This window comes from Symphalangus syndactylus, chromosome 9, assembly GCF_028878055.3.
Source record: "Symphalangus syndactylus isolate Jambi chromosome 9, NHGRI_mSymSyn1-v2.1_pri, whole genome shotgun sequence".
In the NCBI taxonomy this organism is placed as follows: domain Eukaryota; kingdom Metazoa; phylum Chordata; class Mammalia; order Primates; family Hylobatidae; genus Symphalangus; species Symphalangus syndactylus.
The window spans coordinates 32,371,576-32,381,719 of record NC_072431.2 but is presented as its reverse complement, the minus strand read 5'-3'; the positions used below and the strand labels follow the sequence as shown (position 1 = coordinate 32,381,719).

General features: G+C 37.4%; 1 protein-coding gene across 2 annotated transcripts; it reads left to right on the top strand.

Moving 5' to 3' along the window:
- The first annotated feature begins 222 nt into the window (after positions 1 to 222).
- G6PC2 (glucose-6-phosphatase catalytic subunit 2) lies at positions 223 to 8,968 on the top strand. 2 transcript variants are annotated; one of them, XM_055291891.1, is made up of 5 exons: positions 223 to 481; positions 1,438 to 1,547; positions 3,508 to 3,619; positions 5,634 to 5,749; positions 6,538 to 8,968. In XM_055291891.1, the coding sequence occupies exons 1-5, from the start codon at positions 264 to 266 to the stop codon at positions 7,047 to 7,049; spliced, it is 1,068 nt and encodes a 355-aa protein (XP_055147866.1). In that variant the 5' UTR covers positions 223 to 263; the 3' UTR covers positions 7,050 to 8,968. The 2 variants fall into 2 exon arrangements, with proteins under 2 accessions (XP_055147866.1, XP_055147867.1); XM_055291892.1 differs by lacking the exon at positions 5,634 to 5,749.
- Positions 8,969 to 10,144: the final 1,176 nt, after the last annotated feature.

Below are 10,144 nucleotides of genomic sequence, written 5' to 3'. Positions count from 1 at the left end.
CATAAGAAATTCATTGTGTTTGTATCCAAATTTCCCCCTTGAATTGCCACAGATCAGCATGTACTTCACTCTTTGCCACCAATTAAAATCATAAATAGATGAGCTTTTCAGCAGAGGAGGGCTGGTGTGCCCTCTCCACAGATGGTCAGCATCACATGTTGCAGTAATGGCTCGACACGCCACAAAGGCACAGTATAAAAACGGTGGGAATCAGAGCACTTCAGCTCCAATTGCTCTATGTTTAGAATTGCCTCTTTTTCAAGATGGATTTCCTTCACAGGAATGGAGTGCTCATAATTCAGCATTTGCAGAAGGACTACCGAGCTTACTACACTTTTCTAAATTTTATGTCCAATGTTGGAGACCCCCGGAATATCTTTTCCATTTATTTTCCACTTTGGTTTCAACTTAATCAGACAGTTGGAACCAAGATGATATGGGTAGCAGTCATTGGGGATTGGTTCAATCTTATATTTAAATGGTAAGATTTCTGTTTTATTTCATTTTTCCTAAGATTTATCCTTAAATTTGTGGCTTTGGCATAATGATCACATTTCAGATGTATATCGTTTTACTTGGAAAATCTTTCAAACATACCAGTTAACTTGAAACACCAGATTCATAAGTAGAACTTTTAAAAGGCACAGAAATGTATATATATGTATATATATATGTGTGTGTGTATATATATGTGTATATATATATATATATATATATATATATTTTTTTTTTTTTTTTTTTTTTTTGAGACAGAGTTTCGCCCTTGTTGCCCAGACTGGAGTGCAATGGTGCGATCTGGGCTCACTGCAACCTCTGCCTCCCAGGTTCAAGCAAGTCTCCCACCTCAGCCTCCTGAGTAGCTGGGATTACAGGCATGCGCCACCACACCCAGCTAATTTTGTATTTTTAGTAGAGACAGGGTTTCTCTATGTTGGTCAGGCTGGTCTCTAACTCCCGACCTCAGGTGATCCACCGACTTCGGCCTCCTCAAGTGCTGGGATTACAGGTGTGAGCCACCGCGCCAGGCCAGAAATGTGTACTTTAATGACTTATAAGTAATTCCCAAACCCCTGTAACACATATTCTGTGATTAAGAATTACTTAAATGAGCAGCATGATAATGAACAAATTGATAATTCTAGGGACAAATTTTGATATTTCCAATCTAAGTATCCAAAGCACCCATAAGACATTCCCTGCAAGGGAAAAAAGCCCCCATGTTAATGGGAAACCAGGGTGCCAAAATCCCAAATGACTACCACCTTTAATAATGTGTGAGAGACCAGGACCTAAGTTTTTTCAAAGTCTCTTAATCACGAACTTTCACAATTAACCCTGCGCTTGAGTCATTTTTTATAGGAAAGAATTGCTAATCTCCAATTAAATAATAGCTGTGTATTTAAATATATATGCATGTTTATAATTCTTTAAATACAGGATATTATTTGGTCATCGACCTTATTGGTGGGTCCAAGAAACTCAGATTTACCCAAATCACTCAAGTCCATGCCTTGAACAGTTCCCTACTACATGCGAAACAGGTCCAGGTAAGCTATTACAGCAGCCTCCAGTGACTGAAGATCTTCCAACAGAGAATCATTACATAGGGTTATCATCTAGTAACCGATATTATATAGGGTAGTAAAGAAAATGTCATGAGTGAGGATGCTAAAACTTCATAACAATCACAATTACTAATGAGGAAGCAAAGCAAAAAAAATACTCAAATTCCATTTTGTTATTTATGAAAGGGTAGTTTGGGAGAAAACTCCCCAAATTATTAAATATTTGGTGTTGACTTTTCAGAAGAATATAATGGCTTGATACTAAAACAAGAAACAGTTAACTAGAACAAATTCTCAAGGAACTAGACTAAGATCTTAGAAATGTTGTTAATCTGCTGCTAAGCAACTTTCAAAGTTATTCTAGGTCTTCTGAGTATCTCATGAATGAGGGAGGAGTAGACAAGTCTTCTGTAAGAAAGGTAAGGACTTCTCAATGTTAATATAGCCAGTAAAGAATATTTCTAACCCTAGAACAATCTCTTTAAAAAATATTTTTTTCTCTATACACAAGTAGGCTTCTTGGGCCACTTCTTTTTTATTCTAAGTAAGATTCTGTATGAGTATAAAATCTTCATTGTGATAGTTGATTACAAGACTGTTTTAAAAAGTCTTTTGAAGCATATATTTAAAAATTATGTTTTAATTTATAAGAATGTGTTACCTTGTACCTCATCATTTTACATAGCGTAACATTCTTGCCAATTGACATCCTTCGAAACTAACTCTGAGTTAAGGTACTAGAGAATGTGTAAATTCCTAATGAGTGTTCTGAATATATCTTTTTTTGTTCCCATAGAAGTATACATACATCTGCTATTCGCTTATTACACTAAACAATATAACTAATTCTTTATATATCTGATTGTCTAGACTGGCCGTTCCATCAGGGGAGGGATGATGCATAGTTTATCTTTGTGAAACCAAAGTGTGATAAATGGATGAATGGTTGGCTGGGTAACATTTGAGACCACTGAAATGTTATCATGGTCAATTCCAGCCCTTTCCGGTGTGTGTTTCACCTTATAAGACATTTTCCGGAAAGAGAGAGAGAGAAAAGAAAGAAAGACTGCATCTCTCAGGGAGATGTCCAATTCATTTAGGCATAGTTTTTAAAAGGCTCTGAAAATTCCTGCACATAAGAAATAGGTCTGTCTTTGTTTAACACATAAGAGACTGGTATTGAATTTGAATGAACTATTAGGTGAAAAATCGAGGAGGACATTTAAGTAAAGTAATTAATAAAAAATTCAGTAGCATGGAAAAGGCATTCTGGAAATAGAAAGGCTACTGTTTGCAGGCTTTTTCTGCTAGGATTAACGCCGTCTTTATAGCTTCTCCTCATCCTCTATTTTAAAACAAAGATTCTCACTGCAGTGGCCACAAGATAGGCATAGAAGTAGCTGCTAGTACACAGCAGTCATTTGTAAGTCAATCAGCAAATCACTCGCATAGCAATGATATCCTTTATAGTTTGACTTCTCAGCCCAAGGAAAATAAGCCAACTGAAGATCCAATACAAGCATTAGGGTGGTGCAAAAGTGATTGCGGTTTTACTTTAAAGTAATGGCAAAAACTGCAATTACTTTTGCATTAACCTAATACTTTTTCTTGTCAATTAAAAATTAAATATTGAAGAATGAGTAGGGCTGTGGCAGATTTGGGTGCAACTGCCTGAGTTCTTAATTAGCATTGAGTATATTGATTTCTGGAATTCAGCGAACCTGAAAATCTGGGAAAAAAATTTTTTGAGACAGTGTTTCTCAGGCTCAATTTAACTCAATTTTTCTTATTTCTACCCACTTCTAAACATTACATGTAGCCTGTGTCTTGTGGTTTTTTTCTGAGTTACTCATAATTTTCATGGTGAATATGCTATTCTATTATTCTTTCTGATCTTGATAGTTAACCACTTTTCAAATGGACGGACACTTTGTTGTTGCAGGAAGTCCATCTGGCCATGCAATGGGCTCGTCCTGTGTCTGGTATGTCATGGTAACCGCTGCCCTGAGCCACACTGTCTGTGGGATGGATAAGTTCTCTATCACTCTGCACAGGTCAGCTTTGCTGCAGTTTCTGTAGCACTGGAATACGACAGTTTTTAATACAGAAAGTCTTGTCTAAAAATTAATTTTAGTGCAGTTTTAGTCAATGAATAAAATGTGCTCATTTTATTCTTTCATAGACAAAATAACAAAATGAATAGAAAACTAATATTTTGCTTTAAGATAATAGCCTAATTAGCTCGTAGCTATTTCCGCTTTTCAAGTTGGAAATGTTTAACAGATTAATGACTTGCTAAATGTGCCTCTGGGTTTCCAAAATGCAATAATTATTTTGATAACTCATAAGTCATCTAAAATTATACAGCACAAGGAAACATTTTTGCATGCACATTCCCTTGCTTTAAAATTAACTGGAAGTTTTGAGAATCATTCTCCTTGACTGCATCAGTTTATTCAGTAAAACTATGCTTCCTTCTTTGAATAGCCAATGCTTTTGATTTCAGTAACATATATTCCAGCTTTAAAGAGAACACAAACTTTTTAATTAAAAACATTCTAGAAGCAAACTTAAATTTGAATGTTAGTAGATCTAATGTTAGTAGGTTTCTTAATGTTTAGAAAGATCTAGAACTTAAAGGTTACTCACAGTTGCTTAGAAATTGGGTTGTTTCCTTCTCTTCTTTCCTGAAATACTTTGTCATTAAAACAATCCTGAGTACCAATTTAGCCATACATTAGGTGACTTTAAATTAGATTTGCAAGTTAACCTTAAAAAAATACCGTAACATATGCCATTATTAAAAAGTTTTCTAAAATAAAAAAAGTCAAGATCTATCACATATTCCACTTTTTAGAGTGGTATTGGATAATGTAAAAAACAACTAAAGGAATTTGGGTGTCTTAAAATTTTATTCTAATGAGACTGTGACCTGTATGCCTTAATGTATTTATTGCCCAACCCAAAATAACAACAGTAAAAAGGTGTTATAATGGAAAAAAATTAGCATTTTCTATTTACAGACAATTTTCAAAGTAGGAATCTAGGTCAGTTTCACCTTTTCTCTATACTGTATTCCTGCCTCCAATGACCAAACCTGAAAAAATATGTTTCTTCTAAGAAAAAAATTCTCATAACTCCTTTTTAATTTTTATAACTGCAGTATTTTCTTCATCTATAAAATTTTACTGAGTGTGTGCTTCTTACCTTTACGTTGCCAAATTCTTGTTTATTCTTCCTCCACATTGATACCCACTTACTTCTTTCAAAGCCTCATTTCTCTGTGTTCCTTAGCATTTATATAACCAAATTTCAGTCTGATTATCAGGAACAAACCATTCAAGGATTCCTGGAACTCAATACTGCTAACGCTTTTTTTTTCAATGACATGCATTGCTTGGATTTTAATATTTTTTATGTTTTTTGTGCATTGCTGTTTTTAATCCAGAGTATATAACCTGTAGGTCAATTCCCCTGTTCTCTATTTTCTGTGTCTCAAAAAAAAAAAAAAAAACCCAAAACAAAAGAAAAAAAAAAACAAAGACTTTTGAGAATCTGCAAAATTAAACCCAATGAAAATTTGCCCCAGATGGAATGCTCATGTGCTTTTCATCTGGATGGTAGCTGCTTTTCTACTGAGTTTTCCTCAAGCGAAGAAAGGCTGAGAGAGGAGGCACATAGGGCAGGGCGTGAAAATATATATGGTTCATTCTTGATCATTCTGGATATTAGTAATTCCCCCAAACTTGAATTTTCCCTACTCCATTAAAACAATTATTCTTATTTAATGGATGTCAAATTGACTTCCTTTTTAACATTTATTAAATCTCAGCATATAGCACTGGTTAAATTTAATGCATTGAGAAATGTAGAAATCTCTGTTAAAACTTCTCAAATCCTGTGGAGTATGTGGAAACAACATTTTGAAAAAAAAAGATTCTAGAATCATGATACTATGTCACAGTTAGAAGATTCTTCTGAGAAGGATCATCTGATGTCACCCCCTCTAATTTTATGAGTGATACCGTTTCTTTGCTTTTTACGCTTGTATCTATTCTTCCATCGTAGACTGACCTGGTCATTTCTTTGGAGTGTTTTTTGGTTGATTCAAATCAGTGTCTGCATCTCCAGAGTATTCATAGCAACACATTTTCCTCATCAAGTTATTCTTGGAGTAATTGGTGGTAAATATGATCACTTACCCTTAGTTGTGTCCTTTGAAACCTTTAGCTTCATTTGCTTAAGGGTATCAGATTCTCCCTGGTAATCAACTTTCCAATTTCAGAAGTAATTCTGTGAAGTCACTGATATTAAATGCTACCCTGGGAGCTGACGTGGTGCAACACACCTCTCATAGCCTCCATGTACAAAGTGGCACAATCTCAGTGGCGTAAATGCACAATTGCTTCATGAGGTGGACTTTTCTGAAGTGAAATTAGAGCTAAGTCTAACTCCCAAACCATCACTTCAGACAGTAAGGTTGTGTCTTGCGTCAGGGAACTTAATGACTCTAAGCCCTGCACACTGTGCCATTCTCTCTGAAACACGTGAAGTGACTATTACATGATTACGGACTCCATTTAGTAGCTGCTTTGTATTCCTGAAGCAGTGTTCACCATGACTCAGTTTCCATTGTTCAGCACCACATTATCTTTCAAAGGCTAATTGGCTATGGCAATTGAAATGTTAATTGCAAGTACCTAGATCAGTGCTCTGTCTAAAAAGCGGGTTGTCAGTCAGTGCCACCAACTCCAGAACGATCCTTCTGGACTAGTACGAATAATGAAAACACCGTGGGCAAACCTGCATTTTTAGTTACTGCCTAAAAAAGGCTTTGGAAAATGGATAGAACCTCTGTGTCTAATGTCCTTTGTCATTGAAAACTGTGGCAAATCCTTTAATGCAGAGAGGAATGATCCTCAAGGGGCTCAAGGGCACACAGTCATTGTCAGTGTCTCTTTCTGATCCTCAGGCATGCTGGTGGCAGAGGCCTTTGAACACACTCCAGGCATCCAAACGGCCAGTCTGGGCACATACCTGAAGACCAACCTCTTCCTCTTCCTGTTTGCACTTGGCTTTTACCTGCTTCTTAGACTGCTCAACATCGACCTGCTGTGGTCCGTGCCCATAGCCAAAAAGTGGTGTGCCAACCCCGACTGGATCCACATTGACACCACGCCTTTTGCTGGACTCGTGAGAAACCTTGGGGTCCTCTTTGGCCTGGGCTTTGCAATCAACTCGGAGATGTTCCTCTTGAGCTGCCGAGGGGGAAATAGCTACACACTGAGCTTCCGGTTGCTCTGTGCCTTGACCTCATTGACCACACTGCAGCTCTACCATTTCCTCCAGATCCCGACTCACGAAGAGCATTTATTTTATGTGCTGTCTTTTTGTAAAAGTGCATCCATTCCCCTAACTGTGGTTGCTTTCATTCCCTACTGTGTTCATATATTAATGAAACAAAGCAGAAAGAAGATTCAGTAGAGTGGTGCCTAGAGTTAGTGCTCTGTGTCACAGATCACCCTTCTCCATCCACCAATAGAGCCACAGAGTAGGCACAGACCAGAGGCTTCTAATCTGACATCACAGAACAGTGGCACAGGCCCCATTCCTCATACAGATGTTTAGTTTGGCCTTTGCACTGGTCTTTTTTTTTTTTTTTTTTTTAATCCTTCAGTTACCAATATTTAAAAACAAGAATATTTGACATAAAAATTGGAAGTTCTGTATTTTTTGAAAAATCTGATAGTATGACAACACAGAGCCTGCATTCCCAGCTGGAGACAACTGACAGAGCTGCGTACTAACAGTCCCCAGTAGGAGGCAAGGACTCTCCATTTTCTCACAGTCTTCAGCATCCCAGCAGGAGCCCCACTATGATTCCTTTATCTTCTGAAGGCCAGGCTGCATCTGATTCCTGTTGACATTTTAGTGGGGACCACAGCCATATCCAGTCTCAGTTTTCAGATGAGGAAATGGAAGCCTATTTAGGTAAAAGAACTTGCCTGGAGTCACGCCACCTTCGGAGCAGGAATTAGAATCCAAGGCTTCTGACACATATCTCCATTATACTGTGTGTTTGAGTGTGCACACACGCACATGCTTTTCGTTTGTATGTTTCCTTTTTAGAGCCAGGGACTTGTTCTGTTGCCCAGGCTGGAGTGCAGTGGTGGATAATGGCTCACTGCAGCCTCAAACTCCTGGCTCAAGTGATCCTCCCTCCTCAGCCTCCCATTAGCTAAGACTACAGGTGTGCACCACCATGCCTGGCTAATTTTTGAATTTTTTTTTAGAGCCAGCGTCTTACTATATTTGCCCAGGCTGATCTTGAACTCCTGGCCTCAAATGATCCACCCATCTCAGCCTTCCACAGTGCTGGGATTGCAGGCTTGAGCCGTTGTATTAATAGTTGGCCTACACTGTCTTTTGTTTCTTCATTTACAAGAGGTAAAAATCAGTAAGAATGAATGCTTTCGTTTGGATTCTATGATGACTGCCACGTAAATCAGCTACCTTTTCAGAAATGACATTGAAATACTGCATCCTCTTTGACTTATACCCCACACATACATGCAGGGTCTAGGTGGGGCCAACAATGGCTCCAGATATATATGCACACGGGTAAAGGGGCAACAGAACAGGCCAGGCTGCTGTATGGACTTGAACCTCTGCTTCACTTCTGGTCTCTGTTTTACAGTAGTGCTCACCAATATTTCAATAAATTCTGCTGAACTTACTCTAATAGAACATTATTCAACCCCCAATGACTTATCTCTTCACTATGACATCTCCATACTTTATTTTTAGGAGCCAGCCTTTCAAAACCAGAGAAATCAGGTGCCTTCCTCAAAGTCATGCTCCAACGCAGGCCAACTATTAAATGCTTGCATCTGTTAGCTGGATTAGTCTCTATGTATACTGAACTGTGATGAAAATCTATAGCTTTGTTTTAGAAAATTATTGTTGATGGACTATTAATATTATATTTACAACTTCTCAGTAAGGGTGTTTTTTCCTCATTGAATCTAGGAATGCTGGACTTTAAGTTGATAACTGTGTCATTTCAATCAAGTACAAGGATTTTGAGGCAGATTTTGCTAGATATCTTAGTAATCCCCCACAATGTTTTATGTAACTCTTCTCAGAATATCAATACATTAATTATTTTAGATGACATATTAAATAATCTATGAATATTAATGAAAACAATACAGTTGAAGTGAGTGTTGTTTAACAAGATAGTAGCTGAGGATAACAAGCCTCAAAAAATCAAAGTATTAATTATCCCTTTCCAAGTATACGTATAGAGTATGTGTCATTGCTTTTATAAAATGCACTTAATAGCTTTCTTTCTAAAAGGCAACTGAACTTTCTAAAAGGTAACTGAACTGAACTTGATATTAGTAGTTCGATGATTCCAAAGCAAAAGCTGAGGGATTAAGAAAGAATGGCTTAAGAATGAAATTTGTCTCATGTTGCTGGGACATTTGGGACGAAAGAAGTAGAGAAGAATGATTCTTCAGGTGATGACCCTTGCTTATTGGTTCAGTCCCACCCTATGCCCCACCATGCTGTACCTTTAGATGCCTTCACATTTCATGATGCATTTGTGTCATTACATCTTCCACACGTCAGAGATCTCATTCCTGTCTAAATGCCCTTTGCCAAATTTCACATAAGATAATGTTAGTCTTGAAGGATTCTGGTACATCCCTTTCATCCTAGTACAATCTCAGCCTGCTTTCACTAAGGCCTGAGGAAACGGGCATTAATAGCCAGGGAAATCTGCAGAAATGATTGACTCTACCATAAATCCCTTCTCTGTTTCCATGCAGAAAGCTATCTTCAGCCACCCCATGGTGCTGTCTGTTGGGCAACACATTACCCTCAGAGGGGGATTGGGATGAGGTGTGGGCTTGTTTTCTATAATTAATCCCCAAGAACTCTGCCCCTATCTTCCATAAAACCCCAGAGTCCCCATGTGAGTAGACTTCCCTCTTTATTCCAGTTGAAGTCTCCTGGAGGGATCCATATGGTGGTAAATTGTTTTTGCAATTGAAACTCCTTAGGCAGCAAGAGGAATCATTTTTCATAGCCTTGGAGAAAATGCCTGCCCTTAATAATGATGGAAAAGACTCTTCTGTTTCCAATTTATTTGTCAGAAGTAAGTGGAATTGAGCTCATTAAATACTGTTACTGTAACCATATATTCAAAATGTCTACATATCTACATATTCAGGAGAAAAATGTCAATACCATGAGCTTTTAGGATGAGAAAATCTAGACAAGTGACTCAAGAAACTGTCCAATCAAACCTACATTTGGAAAAAAATACAAAATAATTTATTATTGCTGAAACTAGCTATCAGGAAGAATATTAGTGCCTTTCCTTTGACAACCGATTGATTGGACATCTGCCTAAGAAGCTTAAGTTGGTGCCTTCTTTAGACATATTTCATTATAAAACAGATGGTGATTGAAAGAGTTGTTATAAGATGTCCTTGAAGCTAAAAGACAAATCTCGAAATGTTTTACATTTTTTCAAAATTTTTAAATAAATTCAAGATCAAATTGGTACA